The sequence below is a fragment of the Ovis aries genome, chromosome 8 (assembly GCF_016772045.2).
Source record: "Ovis aries strain OAR_USU_Benz2616 breed Rambouillet chromosome 8, ARS-UI_Ramb_v3.0, whole genome shotgun sequence".
In the NCBI taxonomy this organism is placed as follows: domain Eukaryota; kingdom Metazoa; phylum Chordata; class Mammalia; order Artiodactyla; family Bovidae; genus Ovis; species Ovis aries.
Window position 1 is genome coordinate 59,574,180 of NC_056061.1, and position 25,064 is coordinate 59,599,243.

The window sequence follows — 25,064 nt, forward strand, 5'->3', positions numbered from 1 at the left end:
ATGCCAGCTGAAAGACTCATGTTAAGATAAAAATGTTTTAAGTACTTATTTTTCATCGAGGCGCTCTTAACTGTTATTCATCAAGAGAATGAGGGGAAGATACACAGAAAGCCTTTCTGTCAGGCCTAGGATCAATCTTTACTAGGACTTTTTAGATTTTCTTTATCATTATAGTTGACTTTTGAGCTTCCCAGGTGGCGCTAGTAATAAAGAATCCACCTGTCAATGCAGGAGACAGGAGTCACAAGTTTGATTCCTGGATGAGGAAGATCTCCTGGAGGAGGGCAATCCACTCCAGTGTTCTTGCCTGGAGCATCCCCATGGACAGAGGAGCCTGATGGGCTACAGTCCATGGGGTCACAGAGTTGGACATAACTGAAGTGACTTAGCAAGCATGTGGTTGACTTTGGCATTTGCGGTAGGTAAGGGGTTTAAAATGCAGCTAGTGTCTGGACGGAAGAGCCGTAACTCAGATGCAGAGCTTGATCAGGGGCTACCCTTTAGCAAGATAGAAGAGCCATGATAAAAGGGAAAACAACTGTCCCCAGAGAAATCCCTGTGCAAACTGAGAGGTCAAGATAAAGCGTGTGCAGTAGGCCTACAGCCGCAAGACCAACTATTGGAGGATCCCGTGTATGCGAGGAATTTCTGGAAGGCCTAGAAAAGAGAAAAAGTCCAAACAGCTTGTGTACAAGATGATGCTCTCCTGCAGTGCTCTTCTCCCTTCTCCCACAGGAACTGTTCCAGTGGGCTGAATACAGGTGGGCCCAGGCAGTGCCGGGTGCATACCAGCTCCAGAGGCTTCTGATCCAAGTCAGGGATGTGTCCCTTCAGGCTCCTTCTCGGAGCTGACACTGGACTCAGTTCGGCTCTGGTTACTCTCAGGAACCAGGAGTCCTGCCGGCTCAGCATTTTGGGAACAGAACCACTTATCCTCATCCTCTTTAGTGGCATTCTCCTAGACTTGCAGACTATTATCTTGATTTCCATTTCAACAAACTGCTTTATTGACCAAGTCTGCCCTTCCCAGCAAGCTCTGTAAGGGCAGAGATGCGTCAGCTTTGCTCTTGCTTTATCTTCAGTACTTGGAATAGTTGGCCCAGTGAAGGCACTCAAGTATTTGTTAAAGAATTACCTGTTACTTCAGACAAGACAAAGGTCGAGACAAACAGCCAACTTCACAGGGCAGGCAATAAACATAGGGAACATTACTTCATGACTGTCCTTGAGGCAGTTAAATGGACAAGGATTTGTTCGGATGGATTTGTGGATAATGACTGACATCACAGAATGCTGGTAAAGCCCTCAGATAGAAATTGGCTTTAGGGAATTCTCTGGTGGTCCGGTGGTTAGGACTCAAGAGCTTCTACTGCCAGGGGCACAGGTTTAATCCCTAGTTAGGGAACTAAGATTCTGCAAACCGCACAGTGTGGCCTGAAAAAAAAAAAAAAAGACTTTAAGACTGCCCTATTGAAAATCCCATGGACGGAGGAGCCTGGTAGGCTGCAGTCCGTGGGGTCGCTAAGAGTCGGACAAGACTGAGCGACTTCACTTTCACTTTTCACTTTCATGCATTGGAGAAGGAAATGGCAACCCACTCGTGTTCTTGCCTGGAGAATCCCAGGGACAGGGGAGCCTGGTGGGCTGCCATCTATGGGGTCGCACAGAGTTGAACACGACTGAAGTGACTTGACTGATTCTCTTCTGGAGTCAGAGATTGATGCTTCTGGAGGAGCAAGCCACTGTCAATCACAGCAGCATTACCATGGTTTTTGATTTTAAGTGGATCTACTATTGTTCCCTTAACTGAAGTATATAAAATAACGCACATGACACAATTTCTGTAAATATTTTTCAAGGTTTTATTGCAAACCAAAGTTGGTTTATCACACACACAAAAAGGTGTGTGGTAGGGAGGGGAGAAAGAATTGTACATATTATAACCATGTTAATTACAGTACATTAAAATGGTGGTTTACATTACAAATAAGCCTGTAAGTTTAAATATACTAGTGTTATAACCCAATGTACAGACTTTCTTTATACAATACATACAATTATCAGGAATGCAAAAAAAAAAAAAAAACCACAACATAAATAATGCCCATTTTATAGGTGACATTTTAAACAATGAAAACACCAGGCTCTGACTGACAACTGGGGCATTGGTCCATAAAAACCCTTTCTAAAAATAGAAATATTTGTAGCAGCAATGCTTTCTTTAAGCATCTGGATACAAGTCATTGCAAGACCATTTTCAATAAATTTTAGTTATTAACTATATCTTACAAAAAAACAGTCTACACATAAATTTATCTTCCAAATATGGAAGAAACAAACAATGTCCCACATTGTAGTGTCCTGCAAGCGTCACATTGATGCATATAACTGAGTCCTTCTGTGAGCAAGCATACCACACTCACACGGCGGATCACACAGGGAGTCCACAGGGAGAAACAGAGAACGAGAACACTCAGCAACAGGAAAAGCTTTGGAGCTAACACGATCTCATCAGAAAAGGCACATTTCATAAGATTCGTTATCGTGGCCCGGACAGACCTCCAGAAGCTCCTTCTCAGACCAGCGGCCGCCTGCCAATGAGACCACTGCATCTGTCTCGGGCGGCCCTCTGCTGCTCATTTCAGAGATAGCACCACATTGGAAGGAAGAATAAAGAGGAAAATCTCACAAGCTCACTGAGGAGGATGTGCTCTTCGAAAAGCTTCCAGCAAACTGTGCAATAAGACTGCCAAGATGTGCAAGCTTCCAGGGATGTGCAAATTCTCTTTTACGATGTCCTGTCAGCTGGCAGCTCTGCCAAAAGGTTAACTAAAAAAATCCTTTGCAACCAACCCTAAGACCGTTCAGAGGAAAGAGTCCATGGGAGGTGCATAGGAAAAGCCCAGGAAGGCCTCAGCCGCTTCCTTGACGCTGGCTGTGAGGAGGAGGCTGTCCGGGGACCGGCCGATGGAGTTTGGGACCGGCTCTTCGGTGAATTCAGGATCAAAGTGCCGCAGGTCGCTGGGTCCGCTCTGTTGCAGGAAGAGGAAAACAAAACAAAACATGCTCCATGTCAAGAATTCACAGGGAAGACAAGGCAGGGAAATTCTTGTGCAAGCTTTAGGTGCTATATAGGGACCATCACAAACCATTTCAAGCACAAAACCCACAGGGCACGTAAAGTTTAAACTATGAAGGTCATGTTTTCTGTCTTTCGCTACTTTAATTTATAAATGTGTTGAAAAATTATGTGAGCTTCATTGAGATAGGAGTTCTACTTTTTCTGTGGGTAAAATAATGGTTTATGAATAAAATATATGCCAATTTATTCCTTGGGGGGGGGGGCCCCCCACCCTCACCAGTGCCATCAACTCTGACTTAAAAGAGAAGCCCATGGGTTTCCATACATGCCCAAGAGAGCTACTCACCACATTTGGGTTAAAAGGGGGAGTAATCTTCTTATTAATGAGATCTTCCCAGTTAATTAGGGAGAAGAAGACATGATTCTTAATCTCCATCTGTTGAGAAAGAAACATGAATTTAGATGCCTGAAATTCAGGATGGGCAGTGGGGTCTAGTGCTCTACCCAGACAGCCCAGGACGACAGGAAACGTGACTCACAAAGTCATCCTTGGCACCCAGCCTCTTTGTCCTGTCCTTCTGCAGGAGGCCTTCCAGGACGTGTCTTGCAGAGTTTGTAATATTTGGCTTCAGCTGGAGGGGCTTGTTCAGAATGTTGTCGTACATCTCAGCTGTGTTTCGGCTATAAAAGGGAGGCTGAAAGAAGGGGGAGGATTACTTACTAGTCAACTGGAAGTTCTGGAGAGCACTCATTACCAATCAAGACTCAGACTGTAATGCATGAAGCTGGATTTGACAAAGTCTATCACTTGATAGGTTTTCTTTGCCTTGGATTTTTCAGTGACTATATTTCGCCACCCTGATGGGAGGCGGGGGTAGATGCTAATAAGCCATGTTTTTCACTCTCACATATGTTAAGTGTGGTCAAACCTAGTAAAGTGTGAACTTAGAAAAGAAAAATCTACTAGGTAAGGGTTTATCTTAAGGCACCTATAATTTAACCAATATGCCTGTCACGTTAACATTTGTTAAGCTTACTGATAAAGAGAGAGACATGATGATCAAGTCTGCAAAGGGGTTTGTGTGCCCAGATGAATCTAGAGGGAGAAATGTATCAACCCAGGGCAATATTCCCCGATTCTCAATGGGCTACTCACCAGGCCATACAGCATCTCATATAAGACGGCCCCCAGGCACCACCAGTCCACGGTTCTATCATAGGGCTGCTTATGAAGCACCTCAGGCGCCAGATACTGAAAGACCAGGAAAAGAAGAGTTCAGAGCCCGTGAAACCAGGCACTGCCAAGACCAGGGGTGCGCTTTCAAAGGGCTGAGACACGCTGGGTCTACTTGGAGGATATATTTCTCTAGACTACTTCCTGATAAAATCGATGCCTTTGAGGCTGACTGTCCACTTATACTTACAGTCCTGATGTTTAGAAAGCTAGTGGGTACCCCTCAGCTATCTTGAGAATTTAGAAACCTTCTATGACCATGGATCTTATCAACAGGCTCATTTTAACTAAAGCAACATGAGGCTTTGGATTTCTCATGCCTCCAAGAGTAAATGCATTTTACTTGCACTGAACTGGACTAGAACACTTTTAAGAATACTCTTTCAGTAGTTAAGGGCACTAGTGCAATGATCTCTTCCTGGAGGAGTGGGCAGACCAGGCACCAAATCAAGAGTGTGCCTACCTCGGGCGTGCCACAGAAGGTGGACGTCGTGCCATTGTGTTCAATGTTCTCCTTGCAGAGTCCAAAGTCAGTAAGGACAATGTGTCCTTGTGAATCTAGCAAAATATTCTCTGGTTTTAAGTCTCTGTTAAAAAAAAAAAAGTAGTCACATAAATTAATTTCACTGTATGAGTAATTCTCTGTAAAGATCATTGCTAGGGATGTTAGAAGCACTTTATATTCACTGTAGTTGTGTTAGTAAATCTAAAAGGGAGTCCTTGTTCTGTTAATCTATTCTGAATTAGGCACAATCCGTATTGGCTAGTTGCCTAGTGGAAGGGAGTCAAGACCAGTCACATGCTGGAGATCTGATTTTAGATGAACAAGTTATGCCTAAACACAAATTATTTTAAGGTGCTGTCAAAGCTTGGGCTATGGTCTCTTTTACACCAGAAGGGCACCTTAAGAGCTCTTCAACTCACCTATAAACAATGTTCAGAGAGTGCAGGTAACCCAAGGCACTGGCTATTTCAGCAGCATAGAATCGAGCCCGTGGTTCCAGAAAGCATCGCTCCCTCTGGAGATGGTAGAACAACTGTAGAAGACAGAACCGAGTTAGCCTGGGTTGCCAAGCCAGAGGACAATGCATTGAATCAGTCTTGACATATATATAACTAAACAGGACAATGGCAGGAAGCAGCCCTAAATAGTCTATTAACTATCTGAATGCTGGCAGGCTAAGGGAAATGCTAATTCTGTTAACTTTTCTCCTAACTGTCTTTTACAAACTTTCCTCTCAAATTAAATGAAGTGGGCTATGCACAGACTCCCAGGGGTCAGTTCCCATCCCCTCCACTCACCTCTCCACCGTTAATATAGTCTAGGACGAAGTACAGTTTGTCGGCCGTCTGGAAAGAGAAGTGAAGGCCCACCAGGAAAGGGTGTTTCACGTTCTTCAGGAGAACATTCCGCTCCGACATAATATGCTTTTCCTAGAAAAAGGACAATGAAGATTTAGTGGCAAATTTCAACTTGGCGCCAAGATTCCAGTGTAATGTTTAGTGAATGTCTTATCTCCAAGCCCAGCTCATACCTCCTTCTTTTTCAGGATTGCCTTCTTTTGTAAAACTTTAACTGCATAGAATGCTTCTTCTGCTTTGTGTCTTGCCAGGAGAACCTGAAATTTAAATTAAAAATCATTTTCCTGTTCACATCCAGGGAGAATGTAAAATTAGCGTATGAAAGACTATAAACAATGAGAGCTTCAGACGTGAAATTACCTTTCCAAAACTGCCTTTTCCAATTACTTTCAAGAAGTGAAAGTCAGATGGTTTAGCATGAGGATTGGATGATGGGCCCAGGTTGATTTGCTGAGAAGGACTTGGCTGGAAAATAAAAGATTTTCCTTTAATCTTTTCCTTGCTTCAAAGGAAGATTGCGATAGTAAAGTACAGGCAATGTAAGAGATGGGATATCTGCAAATGTCTAGGCAGGTCCCCACACATCTATAGACACATTTCAAAATACCTTTTGTCCATACATGTACATATTGCAAAACAGAGTATGGAAACTGTACACAATCGGGCTGTTCTTAAGCAGGTAACACTTTTATGAAATATGCCTTTCAAAATGCTCCACTGATTCATACTTAACTGCTTATGTCAGTTGTTTGCTATGAACTAACAAGGCATTCCTGCCTTGATACTAACTAACATGCTATTTAAATTCATCCACATAGAGAAACTGACTCATCTTTAAGCTCCCTCCATTGATGTATCACGAATAGAGAACACTTACCGGAGGAGAAGGGTTGGCATTCATAAGCTCAGGCTCCTGAGGTGGGGAGATTTTCAAAATGGACTGAACTTCAGGGCTGCAGAGAGGAAAGGAACAACTTAGGACATCCTAACTCGCCACAAGGGGGCAGACAACACCAACAGTGAATTTCTGGCTCAACTCCGGAGGATTCAGCGTTTAAACTAAAAACACCCGAATCAATTACCGTTAAAGAAAATAGCTAAAATAATAAACCCAGTTAAACATAGAGATAGGAGTTGTTCTTCAAGGAGAGAAGAGGTGAATGGGGAAAACATGAAAAGTTTATCTTGCGTCTCTAGTGCAAGCCAAATCAGCAAATTAATTTTAATGTTTTAAATGACTTCAATAATTAGAATTTTAAGAGAAAAGGGATCCTCACCCGTGGGAAGTCTTTGGCTTCCTGATCAATATGTTAATGGGAAGTACATCTTTACTGCTGGTAAATGGAAACTTCACTACTTATTTTCATTTACCCCAATTCCCCCCGGAAACTTACTGTTTGCATGCATAGGAGTTATTGGCAATCTTCTGAATAAAGTCATTCAGGCCCATCCTTCTCTGTTTCATAAAAGCTGCGAATTAGAGAGGAGAAACGTTTAGACAACGGCTTTGTAACATCCAACGCCACGCACATTAATCTGATCCGGGGCATTCAAAAACTTCCACTCCGCGTAACCTAGAAATAACCTAGAAGTCCAGCCGTATCCCTACACTCACCGATGAGAATTGCTACCATGCCTCTCATTCTGGAGTAAGTGAGGGTGTCTCTAGCAGCCTCGGTTTTCACCGTCATCGCCAGAGAGTGAGCACGGGGAGTCGTTACAGAAGGGAGACCGGCTCAGCCAACACTGCGCTCAGTCCCCGTCTCCTGCTTTATAAGCGTTGTGGCGCCGCGGGGGCGGGACCCACGCGACAACGAGTAAGCAGCGCTGTCCGGCCCCGCCCTCGGCCCCGCCCCCAGATGCCGCGCGGCTCGACTGGCGGCAAAGCGGTCGGCTGCGGGCGGTTCCGCCCCCGACGAGAGGGCCAGCCGGGAGCAGGGGTTGGGGGGCTCGGGGACCGCCCCGGGAGGGCCCGGCCGGGGACTGTTATCCGCCTCCCTCGGCTCCCGGGCCGGAGATTGGGAAAACCGCAGGCGGAGGGGGTGGGAGGGAGCAGCCGGGGTAATTTTCCACCTTTCTCATTTATTCCGCCTTGCGAGGAAATCAGAGTCGCGGCAGATCAGGAAATCAGAGCGGTTTCTGCCCGGTGCGCGGCGATCGGGGTGGCTCTGTGCCCGCTCTGGTTTCTCAGACCCTCAGTTCGGATTCACCCCCTGCCCCGGCGCCGACTCTGATCCTCTCCCGTAATTCACAAGGCAGTCTCCCAAGCCCTCGCCGGGCGTGCAGCGCACCATCAACAGTTATCTCAGGCGCAGAGCGGCAGCGCCGGGGAGGGCGGCCCCTCACGCTCTTATCTTCGGAGTCAGCGTGGTCCCCCGGCTCCGGCCGCCCTCCTTCCCCGGTCCCATCCTCAGTGCAGCCCCAGATACCCAGCCCCTCTCCCGATCTGAGCAACTAGTGGAAGACTGCGCAAGGCAAGTCTCCGCGTGGCGGCAGCGGCGCTTACCCAGTCCGGTCAGCAGGAAGGACTCGCTCCTTTTCTGCGCCTCGGCCCTCTTTTTGTGGCGGGGCCGAAGCAGGGACTCGAGCCGGGCCCTGGTCAGCGCGCCCTGCATCTCCCCCATGGGCAGCGGCGGCCGGGCGCGCAGCGGGCTGGGGCGACAGGAGAACACTGACGTTTCCTTGAAGGAGCCGCCGTGACTCAGGCCGGGCAAGATTTCCTGCCCCGCGTCCCAAAACAAACAAATGGCCCTTGTGCACGGCCGAGCCGCTTCCGAAAACGCCTTTTTTGTGCTTTTGGCCCAAGCCAAGCAAGGCTGAAAAATCCCAGAACTTGGAAGAGGAGGAAGGAAGGAAAGAAAGAGGGAAGGGGGAGGGAGAGAGGTCAGGAATGTGGAGGGGAGGGGGCGGAAATAAAATTCGTCTCTGCACTAAGGGGAAAAAAAATATGCATTTCACTTTTTTTTCCCCCTAATGTAATCTTTGGGAACATTCTGTCCTTTCCGCATGTAATTTTTCCCCTTGCATTTTTAATCCCCGCCATGCTAAGAACACGTGAGGAGGTGGCAATTTAGGGGACCGACCTGGCGTGACCCCGGATTGGTGGGGAGCCGGCACCGCGGGCACCATCGACTCCCGAGGTTCCCTCTCCCGCTACCCGAACTGAAAACTCCGCCAGGTCGCACCCCATGGTCTTAGTTTGTACTCGTCTTCCCTAGCCCTCCTCCGGTTTAATTCAGGGCAGACCCTGGAGTTTTACCACCTTGCTCTTTCTCTCGAGTCCCTGGTAACTGTGACTCCCGAAAGATTAGCCGGGCGCCTCCTCCACTCCAGAAAGCAAAGGAGGGAGAGGAGCGCTGCAGAACCGCCGTGCGGTGCCTTTCAGTAACCCCGCCGCTCGGAGATGCCTGGGAGCTGCAGCTTGACCGCCGGTGCGAGGACTCGCGCCAGCGCCGGCAAGGAAGCCAGGAGCATAGCGACTGGGCCAGGAGCCGGGAGGGGGCTGAAAGCTACTAAGTTCGCAGGGTCCAGCGCCTGGCGCTGGTCAGTGATGTCTGCGGCGGCTGCCCTGCCATGACCCCTTATTTGCCAACGGCCTTGCCATTTTAAAGTTGCCTACTGGATCTGACACACTCCGAAATACCAGCTGTCACACCAAGAATAGCCTGTGAAGGGGGTTTTCTTTAGTCTTGGGTAGGAATTTGTTTTGCAGGCACAACCACCTCAATTTGCCCGAATGTGATCTGTAGCCTCAACTACTTTTTGGTTTGTTCAGTTACAACAGCCTGAAACTGGCAGAAGAGAACAACACATCCTGGAGACTGGCTGGGAGATTTTGCTCAGCACCCACTCTTTAAAAAGCACTTAACTACTGCCTGAAAGGGACACTTCCAACCCGAAGCAAGGTTTTTAGGAAACTCCAAATCGCAGAAACTGGCCCATTTCTGCTTCCTCTTCCATGGATTCATCATGTAACATGACTCCATGATTGCCCATGCCCCCACAGCCCATGCTCCACCTCAACAAGTCTAGCCTGGGGCCTGCTCCCACGAGGTTTCTTCCCCTTTTTGAGAAAGTCAAAATTTTGAAGAATGCCCAGAAACACCAAGCTGCACCAAAGTTTCTGCCAGTTTGTTTTTTAAACATTGAGAAACTTCCAGAGACTCACTTCCTGTGCCCTCCCCATGCCAAGTAACCCCAAATCCTCTGCAACATCTTTGTTCTACCCATTCCATCCAAATGATAGTAATAAAAGCAGACAAACCTTTCAAAGGGGATTTTATAGCCTCCTCTTTCATTCTTCAGGTTGCTTAGGATATGAAGGCTGGGGATTCCTTTCTGGAGGCTGGAGGGAGAGCTTAATTATGGCTAGAGTAGCCTCCCTGCTATGTGCCTTAAGACTGGAAGCTGGGATGACAAGGGAGCATGACTCAGAGGCAACTGTCCCAGCTTTGTTATGAACCCCACTATATATAAAGGCAATTTCCATACAGGAAGGGAACAAGCTGCAAAGTTCACCACTGGGCCACTTTATTCCCTTCATTGCAACATCACCCAGAAAATTATAGTCATCAGTGTCCTGGGTTTATTACACCCCCAGCAAGACACACAAGAAATGTAACCTGACTGATTATCATCACAAATCAGTGCAGAAAAAATTCAAAACACATGCGCAGGGTTCATTTTCTGTCAAAGACGCTCTTTCCCGCATTCCAGGAGGAACGAGGAATTTAAGTCAGAGGGCTCTAAGTGGAATAGAGAAGAGGCACAACCATATGATTTGTGGTTGGAACCGAAAGGCCTCCTCTGATGTGCTCATCCCTCCCCCTCCCCTAATGTACAGCCTTTGGAGACAGACGGTCTGCTAAACTTATCATTTAACGGGGAGAATCAAGTTGTTGAGACTGGCTTTTCTTCCAACCGGATACCTGATGGGTGGAGCAGGCGCCCCCTGTTCTGTCCCAGCAACCTAGTAAGACTTCCGAACAGGAAGGTGACACACGACGGCGGGTGGATGGGGTAGGGGGGAGGTAGGCGGGGAAACTGTGTGAGACGAGCGCCTAACTCTGCACAGGCTTTAGGTTGTCTTGTGGCCCCTGTTCCGACGCTTGATCTGTTCTTCCTTCCCGTCGCCAGCCTCTTTCTTTGGTTCAGATAGTGCTCCCACCGGGAGGAATCCGACCCCTTCCCTCCCACTCTGTGAAGGTGAAGTGGCCGGAGTTGCGTCACCAGAATCTGTACGTAAATACAGTCTAGAGGGCGCTCGCGTTCTCCGGGAGAAAAACTCCCGAAGGCGCGTTTCCCCCACCTCTCTCCTGGGGCTTAATCAGTTCCAGGTAATTCCTCTACACCTCACGCAAAGAAAATATATAGACGGCTAGATATGAGATACGCTAATCACCTCCTCACTCGTCCATGCCAATCGTCTGATTTATTCTTCATACTGGGAAAACTGCAATCAAAACCCCCAGACGGGAATTATTCACCAAGACATAACGTTTGCACTGAAACAAAACGTTTCCCAATATATATGTATCTTAATGGAGAAGGCAATGGCACCCCACTCCAGTACTCTTGCCTGGAAAATCCCATGGACGGAGGAGCCTGGTAGGCTGCAGTCCATGGGGTCGCTGAGAGTTAGACACGACTCAGTGACTTAACTTTGACTTTTCACTTTCATGCATTAGAGAAGGAAATGGCAACCCACTCCAATGTTCTTGCCTGGAGAATCCCAGGGACAGCAGAGCCTGGTGGGCTGCCGTTTATGGGGTCGCACAGGGTCGGACACGACTGAAGTGACTTAGCAATAGCAGCAGCATGTATCTTAATACGAAAATTATTTTAGCTTTTCTTCTTAGTGATTAAATAAAATTTTTCCTGATTGATGAATTGCAAATACTGCAACCTGAGAGCTTTACTGAGATACGACTGTTTCCATTTAATTTAAAGGCCCAGAAAACAAATTCTTCGTATTTCTCAACATATTAGAGAAAGTATTTTGAAACATAAAAGGACTTAACTTTTTTTTTTACTGTTAAAGTGTGCTAATGTCAATATAAAATAAAATCATGGTTTCACTAGCAAATTTCAGAACACAGACATTGATTTCTAAAATGATTTATCTTCCTCTCAGAAGCTTAAATATGAAAACATACAAATCTTAGGGATTTAAAAAGATATGGTATTTTTTCCCCATTTTAATACAACTGCAATTTACAAACATGAAAAATAATTAATAAGTTCCCCTCTTGAGTTACTTCTTTAATGTATTGGCTATGTTAGTCTTCAATCCTTCATTCCTAGATACAATCAATATCTTCCATTGATAATAGAGCAATATAACTATTTCATATTGCTCAAAGTGTCATAAATTCTAGAACAATCCTGTGCACAGTTTAGGTTCCCATATTTATTGGTTTATTGGTTAGTGCATAGAAAATCTTTTCCTTGGAACATCACAAAAGAAAGTACATCCGGAATACATAATTATTACTCTAGAGAGCAACAAAATGCATTAGTTTTTGTTGAAGGTAGTCACCTAGTGCATGTCTTTTTTACCGTATTCATCAAATAGAAAATGATGATGACAAATGAGCTTATTCAAGATAGCTGTTACTAGCAATAATAGTAATGGTAATAATGGTTGGATGGCATCACCAACTCAATGGACATGGGTTTGGGTGGACTCTGGGAGTTGGTGATGGACAGGGAAGCCTGGCCTGCTGTGGTTCATGGGGTGGCAAAGAGTCGGACACGACTGAGCGACTGAACTGAACTGAACTGAATTACTAGCTGCTGCTGCTGCTGCTAAGTCACTTCAGTCGTGTCTGACTCTGTGACCCCATAAATGGCAGCCCACCAGGCTCCCCCGTCCCTGGGATTCTCCAGACAAGAGTACTGGAGTAGGTTGCCTTGCCCTTCTCCAATGATGATAGTGAAAGTGAAAGCGAAGCTGCTCAGTCGTGTCCAATTCGCAGCGACCCCAGGGACTGCAGCACCAGGCTCCTCCGTCCATGGGATTTTCCAGGCAAGAGTACTAGCAATGGTGGTTAAATCAAAGTCTATTTATAGAACACAGGTTCTATAGAGATTATTACCTTCCCTGTTCGTAATTGCCGAAATTGACATGCATAAAGGAGTTAGGAATGTGATACAGCAGATAACTAAGAGAACACATTATCTAGAATAATACTGTTGAGTTATTAAAACCCACAAAACTACAGGCTTTATTTACGCAGGGCTTATTTTTTCCCCTTAGACAGTGGTTTTGAATAAACAAGACTATGCACTGTAAGATCCTTGGAATAGAGTTGTGTTAAATAATGTAGCTGTCTAGTCTGCAGGCCTTACTTTGTTTCTTCTAATAGCATTTGTACTTTATTAACGATTAAGCAAGTCCTCTTACTTCTGAGTTGAACAGATGACAGGCAAAATTGTGAAGTAACAATACTTGCTTTGAAGGGCAGATTTATCTCCTTCCAGTAGCCTTCCTTTGTCACTGAAGTAGACTTCTATGCCTCTTTCACCTGCTACCCATGGCAGTGGCACACCCTGTGGTCCCCCAAACTCTGAAATATTGCCTCCTATCTCCTTCTTGTCAATGCCAATTGCTGTAAAGCCCTGCTCTCAGCTAATTATCACAGGAGATGTTGAACTGATCCATCCTTCATCTCTTCCTTCCTTCCTTCCTCCCCCACTGCCTCCTTCCTTGCCATTTATTCATGCCTGCAAGCATTTAGCAAGCATGTATCAAGTAAGTAAAAATACTGGTTTGGCCAAAAAGTTCCTTCAGATTTTTCCATACCATCTTATGGAAAAATCCAAATGAACTTTTGGCTAACCCAATATTAAGATCAAGGAACATAAATATGAGTAATACGGTTATCTAACTTCTAAGCACTCATTCTAAGTGGGGAGACACACACATAAATTATGATATGACACGATGACTGTTAAGACAAAAGAGTTTGAGAACTCTGCCATAGAACAAAGAGGAATTTTCTACTGGGGAGGGCAGTGGACTCCGAATTGTTGAGGAAGGTCTCCACAAAGAAGTGATATTTGGGTTGACACTGGAAAGACCAACTAGGTACAAAAGAGAGAAGTCAATCTAGGCAGAGGACATAGCGTGAGTACCAAACTTTAAGGTGCTGTGCAGCATCTCTGCATAATTTGGAAATATGGTCCTTAGTCAAACTTTATACACAAGCAAATGAATATGGCCCTCTTGCTGCTACTGCTGAAGTGTGAAAACAGCACTTTCAGGTGAAATAAAAAATATCTTAGCTGCCTCTCCCCTCTTCCTCTCACTGCACCCCCCTCCAATAATATGGAATTAATAATGTCTTAGAAAACATGTTCATTTGAAGGAGTGCTGATTATTGGCCTGCAGAGGAACTTTTCTATCTGATACAGCTCTAGGCATGGTGGAACTCATTGATTCATTCATCCACAGATTCTTCTAGAACTATGCATCAGACATTGTGCTAGATGCAGGAGATACAGTAGTAAATATGATCTCACCTGGTAGGGGGCAGGTGCAGAATTACCTTCAAAGGTAGATTGAGTCCTATTGTGAATAGATCTAAAAGCCACAGAGGAAAATCCCTTTTATAAGTAGCAAAACATTACAATGTGTTTTGAAAAGTTAATTCAAACCAAAATGTGATTGATCACTCAACTATCACTCACTCCTTAAAAGGATACTTGCCTTTTTTTCTACCCCATCTCATTGAAAATGAACAAATTTGCATACACAAGCATATATAAAGAAGTGTTGGAAGTTGGAGTGGGGAAATTTATGTAGTAGGAAGATGGATGAGTGAAAGTTTAGACAAGCATAGTTATAATCTAGCAGGCATAGTGACATGCTAAGTCACTTTAGTCACGTCTGACTCTGTGACCCTATGGACAGTAGCCTGCCAGGCTCTTCTGTACATAGGATTCTCCAGGAAAGAATATTGGAGTGGGTTGCCATGCCCTCCTCCAGGGCATCTTCCCAACCCAGGGATGTAACCTGAGTCTCTTATGTCTCCTGCATTGGCAGCTCTTTACCACTAGCATCACCTGGTATGGGCCACTTAATCTGCTCGGTCAAGGTCAGAGCGGCTGGATGGGAATTCCTTCAAAGGCTTGACAAGGTTACCCTCTTTGTTTTTCAAAGTCCTTCATCCTCCCTTGGTCTCCATGCACACAATTTTCCCGAGTAGGCAATAAAAAAATTAAATGCCATGATAAATTCTTACTACCAAGTGTTTGAAGTAAAAGCTAAATTTTAAGATGGAAAAAGCAGAGAGTAAGCCAAAAGCTAAACCAAGGGAGTTTTTGCTTGCTCAAGGTGGATGGGAGATAATAGAATGTAAATATGGGTCCATTGAGAAGGGAGAATGAATCAAATCAGGTCAGAGAAGACAAGCAGCACAAAAGATACATCTTCTAGTTGTTTCGCTTACCCTTCAGTTATAGAGAGAGGTATAAACTCCAACCGATGGTGGCCTGTTCTTTAATCTTTCAGGCCTTCATGGAGCGCCTCTTTTGTGCCAGGCACTGTGCTAAGTCCTGTATCTAACAAGGATGCCCAAGATGAGCAGTGTTGCTATACTCAGGGAAGGCAAAGTCTGTATTTAAATTGTTAAATTGAGCAGCACTTTCCCAAAAGCACAAGTATGCTTACATATAGTTCTACTTTTCCTAAGGCCCTGCTATGCCTTAAGGCCATTACAATACAGGCTTGGGCATGTTGAACCCTTTTGATTATCTACTTTCTCAAGTGAAGGAACAGGAAGCTTTCTTGCAACTCTCATACTGTACAATCCTGTGATATCCAGGAAAAGATAAATCTAAAAAGGAGCTTCTGAAGGCCCACGTCATGTGACTTATTTTAATAATGCTCCATAGTCAGCTAATTCTTTCCATGCCTCTTCCCTCCCTCCATTGTCAAGGATTTGGGGCTGTTAGTTATTTAAACCTCAAGGGTCTTATTTAACTCTCAGGTGTCTCTGGGCTTTGAGTTCCTTGAAGACCAGGCAACACAAACAATTCATGCTGCTCCTCTGCCTAGCTATTACTGGTTAGATCCTTCTTCCCCTTTCCCTTCCAGATTTGCGCTGTCTAGGCTAGCTGTTCCTGCAGACCAAGCTTGTATCTGGCTCAGAGAACCTTGTGCTGTGTCCTTCACCTGGAATGCTTCCCTCCCTGGATGCTCACGTGACTGGATCCTTCTTGACATTTGTCTCTCAGAGTCAACACCGCTTACACAGCGTCACTCATCCTATTTCAGTTATCTGCATATTAGTTTTATTACCTGACTTTTTGAGCATTTGTTATATGTCTCCCCCAACTAAAGATATCCGTGGCTATCTGTGAGCCACGGATAGTACCTGTCTCTTCTGCAGATTATCACTGATTTAAATGTTAATCCTACACAAGAAATAGTCTCATAGAAACATCTAGAAGTGTTTGACCACATACCTGGAAACTACGACCCAGTGAAATTGATACATAAAATTAACTACCAACAACCCAGCCCTTGTCAACTTGGACCCATATTCATCTCCTTAAATCTCACTTAATCTCTATAAAAGGACAGTGACAAGGTCATGTTTCTATCTGACGTGATGCAACTATCCTGCATACAACCCAAATCCTACTAATCCTTTCCCTTAGAAGAGGACGCAAAGTCCTTGTAGGTTGTTGACTGTTTTTCTTGAGCACCGATTGGTCTTATAGTCCCATGTCTCCTTCCAAACAAAACGAGGAACCAGCTGCACTGCTCTTAAGTTCTGCACACGGAAAGAATTCTCCCTCACTACTGGCCCCCAGCTATGTCCCAGGAAGGGGGTATCATACTGGAGCTATCCACTTCTGTGATCAAAGCTGAGGACTCGCTGATTCTGCCAGTAACTTTGTGGTGTCCTCTATCACATGAGAGTAGGACACAACTTCATCTCACACCGCGATACGAAAATGCAAGAACCCACAGACTCGATACTAAGCACCTGGATTTTTATTTCTGAGGTTTCTACATTTCCATTTGCTTTTTCTTAGCACTTGGTAGATTAGGGTACATTTCATTATTTTTAAAACATTCCTGGCTGACTTTACTATTTGGGTTCTGTTGTTTTGTAGTCCTCCCACTCTCTTTTTAGCTAATAATTTACAATATTCTTTTGTAACCCTATGAAAATTGGACGCTGCAACAGTTCATCAAGCAAAAATTCCAAGAAAGATCACTGTGCTGCGCTAATTATACTACCTGACATCTACTTATTATAATTTGAAAATATTGAGTAAATGTATGGAAGGCATTGTCTTGACACTACACAATTTTTGTGGGACATTCAAAAGGTCACCTAAAGCACATGTTACATTTTACTCAATGGCGGTACAACTTGGTAATGAGAAGTAGGCAAATACCCCAGATGTCAGGTTATGACATCTTTAGACCTTGATGCCTAAAAAGCCCTGACTTCTTGATCTGCTACTTTGGGAGGTACCCATTATATCTCTATAATTGGCTGTTCTTAGAATTGCAGAAGTTATGGCAGGAACCCTATTTCCCTACAGCTTTTCTTAAAGTTTTAAAGCTCACCCCCAACTGTGAGACCAATACTCTCATTGATCTTGTCACCACTAGCAATGGCTCCCTCAGCTGAGCGGGAATTTTAGGAATTTGTGTACATGTTTATATTTTTCTAGTAACTTGAGGCACTGAAGAGCAGAATTATTTTGTATAATTGTCTTTTGTTCCTTCCAAAAATATGCCTTGCTTACAATCAGTGTTCAATAAATATTGGGTATATTTGATGGATAAATCTCTTTGCTGGACCCAACATAATTTCTCCTACTTATCTTTATTTCTCAGATTATAATCCTAAAATGGACATTAAAAGATTAGTTGTTTGCTTAAATTATACATTTCAGTGAGAAATGTATAATAAGAATAAATTTATTTTTATTTTTATTTCCTGGATCAGAACTTCCACAATTAGCCATTAGTACAAGTGTTAGTTGCTCAGTTGTGACCAACTCTTTGCCACCTCATGGACTGTAATCTGCCAGACTCCTCTGTCCGTGGAATTTTCCAGGCAAGAATACTGAATGGGTTGCCATGCCCTTCTCCAGGTAACCATTGGAGCCTAATTTTCTAAGAGCATATGGTCATCCCATCAGATGATTTTGATAGCACTTGTTTGTTTCGGAGTTGGAATTATTGAATGTTGTTTAACAAGATTAGTTATTTTTCTGTCTCTGCCTCTCTTTCACACACACAACTGTTTGGGACTTCCCTCATGGTCCAGTGGTTACGAATCTGCCTTGTAGCATGAGGCACGTGGGTTTGACTCCTTTTCTGGGGACTAAGATCCCACATGCTGTGGAGCAACTAAACCCCTAAGCAGCATCAACTGAGCAACCACTGCAAGGGAAGATCCTACATATCCCAACAAAGACCCACAACCAAATAAACAAATATTAAAAGAAAAAAAAAAAAGGAAACTGATGGTTTGGCCAGATGTTTCAGGTATATTAACTACTTCTGTTATTTATTTTTCCATGTTGTTTCATAATCACTACTTCACAAAAGGTATAAGTAACATCTAAAGGAATAAAAATAAGCTTTATTTTAAGATCACAAGAAAATTACAGAGAAGAAATTAAACAGATGTGAGCAAAAGATAGGAATCATGAATAATACTTCCCTTTCCACACTAAATAAATATGGTCACTGAAGAAGTTACTATGGTATTATTTGTTTATAGAATTTTATGCTTAAAATTGCCTTATATTCTATCCTTATTTATAGAAGATTTTAAAGATATCAGACTATTACTATCATTAATATCTACAATGATTCTACTTTACAATTCATAAACTATTCCTTAAAAATCTAAAGCCTTAGAACACAAACATAGATCATCATGAGAAACCTATTTGAAATTCATTCTTTAAATCATGTTGTTTTTATGTACCAACATAAATCCAGTTTGGCAAGTTCTGTTTAATAAGTCTTAATCAGTTTCTATAAGGTTAACAGGAACCTTATAAGATACTCCAAGATGACTATTCTTTTTCCATCTCTTTTCTTAAAACAGTTATAGATTATTATGTACATGTATATATATTATATGTAATATACAGTATATGGCACATTAATATTATTTAAATGTTAAAATTTTAGAATTTAAAAAACACTAGAAAGTACATTTCCAGAAAGAGGTCCAAAAGGAACAAATATATCAGATATAGGTAGAGTACTTCCAGGAATAATAGTAAAAGTTTCTAACACAGGTAGTCATGTTAGAACATGGTCTAACATATTGCCTTCCCCAGATGAGCCAATTATTTTTCTTCACAGAGTAATTTTTTCTGATATTCACAGTCTGCTTTCTGATCATTTATCTCACAAAGAGATTGGGTGACGGCATGTGTCTGGACCATTATAGACCCATTGCCATTTCCAAAAATAACCCCACCACTACTCACCTTAGATCTACTGTATTCATAGGCCATGTGTATGAAGGATAGGAGAGTTCATAGCCAGCACATTAAATGCTCCTTTTCTCTTTGTTTTAAAGTTTGAAACTACTGTGTATATATATGAAAGTTGGAGCTTTTATTTGAACAGCACCTCCAGCCTCATCTCATGCTATTCATAGAATTGTGAACAGATGCCATTGGTGTTAAAAGGATCCTAGGGACTATGAACCTCCCTGTGATATTCCTGATAACCATTTATTCGGTTTTCTCTTTTTCACTAGACTTACCTCTACTTCCAAGGCTATCTCTACCATTGTCAACTAGCATCAGTTGGTAGAGTTTTTTTCTTAGACTATGTTCAAATAACCTTATGAAATTATTTTAAGGAATAGTTCTCCTGCATGTTCTAAAGCCAGGCACTTAGCCAGATGATGCTAACATACTAATAAGCAGAAATGAACATGTTCTTCCCTGTAACTTCCACAGTTTAGGGCATTTATTATAATAGCTAACATTGAATGATTATACTAAGTGGCAGATATTATGCTTTAGTGCTTTCTATACAATTTCTCATTTAATCCTCATAATGACCTTATGAAAAACTGTTATAAACCCCTTATTCATTCTTAAGATCTGAGGCTTAGAGAGATAAACAACAGTAGCTAGTATTGGCAAAACCAGATTGCACAAGGACCTACTGTATAATACAAAGAACTATACTCAATATTATATAATAACCTATAAATGAACAGAATCTGAAGAAGAATATATATATATACACATATACGTATAAATGAATCACTGTGTTGTATACCTGAAACTTACATGATATTATAAAATCAGCCCTAGTTGAATAAAAAATTTAAAAAACAACAAAACAAAACAACCAGGGGACTTCCCTGGCAGTTCAGTGGTTAAGAATCTGCCTGCCAGTATAGGGACATATATTTGATCCCTGGTGGCTCAGATGTAAAGTGTCTGCCCGCAATTCGAGAGACCCGGGTTCGATCCCTGGGTCGGGAAGATCCCCTGGAGAAGGAAATGGCAACCCACCCCAGTACTCTTGCCTGAAAACCTCCACGGACTGTCTGCTGGGAAGCCTGGTAGCCGACAGTCCGTGGAGTCGCAGAGTCGGACACGACTGAACGACTTTCACTTCACTTCACAGGGAGGATCCTGCATGCCATGGGCAACTAAACTCCTGCACCACAGCTATAAGCCCACATACCTAGAGCCTGTGCTCTGGCATACCAAGAGAAGCCACCGCAGTGAGAAGCTTGAGCATAGCAATGAAGAGAAAGCCCACGCACAGCTTTGAAGACCCAGCACAGCCAAAAATATATTAAAAAAAAACAACCCAGAATGCAAGTGTAGGTTCTGATACCAAAAGCTCTACTTTTAACCAGTAAAACAATCTGCCTCTCTGTTTTAAAAACCAATCCTTCATCTGCAGGCAACTATCATGATTTTAACTTGTATTTACACTATGTTATTCATAGCCTACCAGTGACTGTCTAGTTTGTCTACCTAAGCTTTCAAGGCAGAAAACTCTTGCTTCCTTGTCCATAGAGTGACAGGCGCTCTTCCTTGTCCTAGCAGAGTGCCAGGCAGAAAGAGATACAGTATATTTAATTTCTGTAAAACAAACCCCCTCTTGGCCTTAATTTTCTCCTTTTCACAAGTGCCCCACCCAATGGCAAACTCACAGGTCAGTTAGAATCTCCTCCTTGACTGCTGTTTCCTCAAACACTTGTGTTCACATTCAAACTACTTTCATTACAAAGCTCCCCACTTACCTTTTTGAAGCAGTACAAAGAGAATTGGAGGAGTTTCCAGGAGATCTGAGTTTCCAGCTCAGTGTTTTAGAATGTATGACTTAATATTTAGCTTTAGGCAGAGCACTTAACTTCTTTTAAATGTCCTCAGGGTTAACACCCATTCATTATAGTTAATCCCTCAGGGCGATTGGAAAGATAAGATTAGGTATGGGAGAACAATTTGATAACTCAAGTATGTTATGTAATTTAATGCCTATGAGAACAGTGTAGCTGAAATATTAATATAAAATTTTCCTTTAAGAGACAAAATGTTAATAAAGAACTGATTGCCATATGTTTCTGAGGAGAAAGGGTCAGAGTTCTCAGTGCTACATTCATTGAAGTCTATTCCAAAGGCCCCAGCCCTGTCTAAACCATTTTTTCCCCTAAATCCTCTTGCATTTTCTTTTTATTTTCAAATTCACACCTTCATAGAATAAAGGAACTTCAAAGTAAGAAAGAATCTTAGAATTGATTTACTTCAATAAACTCTCATTTTACAAATGAGTTTGCTTGGGTCTCCCTGCCCTAAATTTTAATTCTATTTTCATTTCTGAGTATCCCAATTTACATAAACCTCCCTCTCCCTAGTTTCAACTGGATCCATCCTACCCCTTCCTTCCTGTACCCTCACTCCTAATCCTGCACCCACCCCTCTCTGTGGGCCATTTCATCCCAGGGGAAACCTGTTTTCATTATTGTCATTGGCCTATTCTTCTTACATACAATTTTTAAGTTGTAAAATCATTTTCCTTCAAATTTTGTAAGCTATGTTTATATTTGATGGGGCTAAAATATTTCTTTTATTATGGTAAAACAGTCCAAAACCCTTTATTCAAATCATATAGATGAACTTATAGAAGTAGACTCAAAGACACAGAAAACAAAGTTACTAAAGGGGAATGCGGAGAGAGGGGTAAATTAAGAGTTTGAGATTAACACATATACCAGTAAGACAGAAATATATGACCAACAAAAGCTTACTGTATAGCACAGGAAACTACACTCAATATTTTGTAATAGTTTATAAGGGCAAAGAATCTGGAAAAGAATACATATGTACATATCTGAATCATACTGTTGTACACATGAAACTAACACAAAACAGTAAATCAATTATACTTCAATAAAAAAATAAAATTAAAAAACTTTTTTTTTTCCTTTATTTTTCCTATGATATACATATTACCTCCTGGACTGTCTTATGTCTATGCATCATGTATTGTAGGACACTTTCTTGGGCAAAAAAAAAAAAGCTGTCAAAAGCTGAATATTTCAGCATGTTTAAAATAATACAATCCATGAGGGGATTTTAACATTAGCTGTAACTAAAGTCCACTAGATTTTTTAAAAATCTGCTATCACATCAGTCTGGTATAAACTTACAAAATGAGAAAAGACTTACTAAAATATGAGAAAAATAACTTCGCTAAAATTATTATTGCATTTAATCTATTTTGTTTATTTATTTTAAGTGAGGGGATTTCCTGGTACCATTTCACTTGTTGACCACAATATAATGTCCTTTAATACTATGGAAATCAAAGATCTTAGACATGAAAAGAATGATTTGGATAAAATGGGCACAAGGAAATACTATGATGTGGAAATATTTTAAAAGAATGTTAAGGAATCAGAAAAATAAGCCATTGTGAAAAAATTGCTAGTGTAGCCTTGAGTTTCTCACATGGCACAGTGGTAAAGAACCCACCTGCCAAAGCAAGAGACAGGAGACACAGGTTCAATCTCTGAGTTGGAATGATCCCCTGGAGTAGGAAATGGCAACCCACTCCAGTATTCTTGCCTGGAAAATTTCATGGACAGAGGAGTCTGGCAGACTACAGTCCAAAGGACTGCAAAGAGTCAGACACGACTGAGCCGAGCATGCACAGCCTTGAGTCAAACAGCAGAAATATCAAGTATTTTGGCCATAATCAAGAGGAAGAGAAAATCGTGAGTTTAAGAAGGAGAGAAACAGACTTTGCTCTAACTGTAAAGCTTCATTGACACAATTCAAGGGAGAGAGAGGGGGTTTCTCTGGACTGAACCGGCTGAGTCTGTAGCCACACCCTTATTCATTCCCACACCAGGAAGCAGGACTGTCATGACATCAGATTTTGATAACATTTTGCTGTCAAACTTAAATGCTAGATGCCCATGACTCTAAGTATCCTTAAACAGAAAACTTTTGAAATGACATTTTGTTACTCACTTACTTTCTGGAATAAACAACCTGTCCTTGAACTTGGAACCCTTTAAATCAGTTTGAACCCTCTAAATCAGTGTAAATGGGTAAAGTCATGCAAAACTAAGCATTTTTGCTTTTTTGCTATATACGGATCCTTGCTGACAAAGGTGATATTTTATCTAAATGACAAAGCAATGTCTAAGGTTATTTCCAGTTTGAGGGTTCTTTCCAGTCCAACCATATATTTATTTTCAGAAAGCTTCTCAGTGCTATGTGTGGGTACCCAGATAACATGGATGATGAGCTTCTTAGTTTAGGGAGAAGAAAATAAAATAATAAACAAGCAATGGGTTGATTACAGTATGAAATATTGAGTAATGACAAAATAAAATGTACTCTTCTTTCAACCCATAGTTTGCAGACCTTATATATGGCAGAGGGATGAGTGTTCAGGTTTGTAGAAATGACATAATTCTTTCTCCAAATAAGAAGAGTCATCATAAATTGACCACTAACCATATGCTTGACAGAGCTGTAAATTATTAATACCTTTACCTGAATTATCTCCTTTAACCTTCACAAAAATTATGATCTATTATAATATCCTATTTTTGCATGTGAAATCATTTGTGCAAAGTCACACAGGTAATAAGCATTGAACTTAGTGGCAAACTCAGGAGGCCTTCCTCAAGAGCTCACAGCACTAACCACAGCAGAAGGTCAAGTGTTGAGCTGTTTTCTGCTGATCCATGCATGGCTCACTGGGAGGCATGACCAGATGGTTTGCCGGTCAGCTCTGATGTGAGTCCAGTTGACTGAAAGAGATGTGGTTCAGGAAACTGAGGATGATTGTGGCTTCCTGATCAAAGATGGGGGGAATAAATACCAAGTGTGATTTTGAAAAGTTTGAGTTACAGAGGTAGGGGAAGTCAAAAGCATCCCGGAATGCAGAGTTCTTATGATTATGCCCCTGTCCTTTCCAAAGCCTAGCACCGTCTTGCTCCCACCAGTGAGCACGTGCATGGTTACTCAATCGTGTCTGATTCTTTAAGGCTCTATGGACTGTAGCCCACCAGTCTCCTTTGTCCATGGGATTTTTCAGTTAGGGATACTGCAATGGGTTGCCATTTCCTCCTCTAGGGGATCTTCCAGGAATCAAACCTGCATCTCCTATGTCTCCTGCATTCCAGGCAGATTCTTTACCCACTGAGCCACCAGGAAAGCCCTTCCCATCTGTGACATCATGTGTTATTTGGAATTTCTTGCTGTGGGTAGGGTGACTTTCACTGAGATAGCTACCTTTTTCAGTTAGGAACTGAGTAAATGAGGTCAGTCTACCCGAGATCTTCATGTATCCACAGATTTTTATTAAATGGTTTATCTCTAATAGCAAGAGGCAAAGTCTACACTGGCCAAAAAGTATCAGATAGAAGGTTTCCATTGTAGCAGAGTGTGTTTAAATTTTCTTATATTTTCTCATATTTGAGAATGTATTTAACATTCTCATAAGATAATGCCATATTTGAGGGATGAAGCAACTCTTTCCTAGATATTAAATATGAGAGTGTTATGCTTTTTAAGAAAAAAAATCTAGAAATTATGTTTTCTTCATTCTAAAAGATCTGTGGAATGAAGTTTTCCCTCTCCTTATATTAATTCAATGATCTAATTTTATGTATTCTCTGAAACACTGAAATATTTCTGTAGACCATATGTTTCTAAACTATGAATCATTTCATTTCTACATTTGGTGCAGAAAATATTACTGCTCCCTAATAAATATGAATATTCCTCTTTATATTGATTTGTACATCCCCCCAAATTTGCACTTAGTTTTAAAATGTGATGAATCACTATAAAATAGAAAGAGATAATGATAATCCTGAAAATAAAAGGGAAAATTTA

At 42.2% G+C, this 25,064-nt stretch overlaps 1 protein-coding gene across 4 annotated transcripts in view; it reads right to left on the minus strand.

Moving 5' to 3' along the window:
- Positions 1-1,838: 1,838 nt before the first annotated feature.
- SGK1 (serum/glucocorticoid regulated kinase 1) overlaps positions 1,839-25,064 on the minus strand; it is a 110,223-nt gene continuing 86,997 nt past the window's right edge. The window contains exons 1-12 of one of the 4 annotated variants that reach the window (XM_004011352.6): positions 9,943-10,125; positions 7,073-7,148; positions 6,556-6,631; positions 6,039-6,143; positions 5,852-5,935; positions 5,619-5,750; positions 5,241-5,353; positions 4,780-4,903; positions 4,239-4,334; positions 3,622-3,777; positions 3,429-3,518; positions 1,839-3,032 (exon numbers count right to left, since the gene is read on the minus strand). In XM_004011352.6, the coding sequence (XP_004011401.1) occupies positions 2,865-3,032; positions 3,429-3,518; positions 3,622-3,777; positions 4,239-4,334; positions 4,780-4,903; positions 5,241-5,353; positions 5,619-5,750; positions 5,852-5,935; positions 6,039-6,143; positions 6,556-6,631; positions 7,073-7,148; positions 9,943-9,976 (1,254 nt within the window). In that variant the 5' untranslated portion in view covers positions 9,977-10,125 and the 3' untranslated portion in view covers positions 1,839-2,864. Of the gene's footprint in view, positions 3,033-3,428; positions 3,519-3,621; positions 3,778-4,238; positions 4,335-4,779; positions 4,904-5,240; positions 5,354-5,618; positions 5,751-5,851; positions 5,936-6,038; positions 6,144-6,555; positions 6,632-7,072; positions 7,149-7,293; positions 7,429-8,184; positions 8,355-9,942; positions 10,126-25,064 lie in introns of those variants that run through there. The other 3 variants (XM_004011350.6, XM_004011349.6, XM_042253494.2) reach the window with 3 other exon arrangements.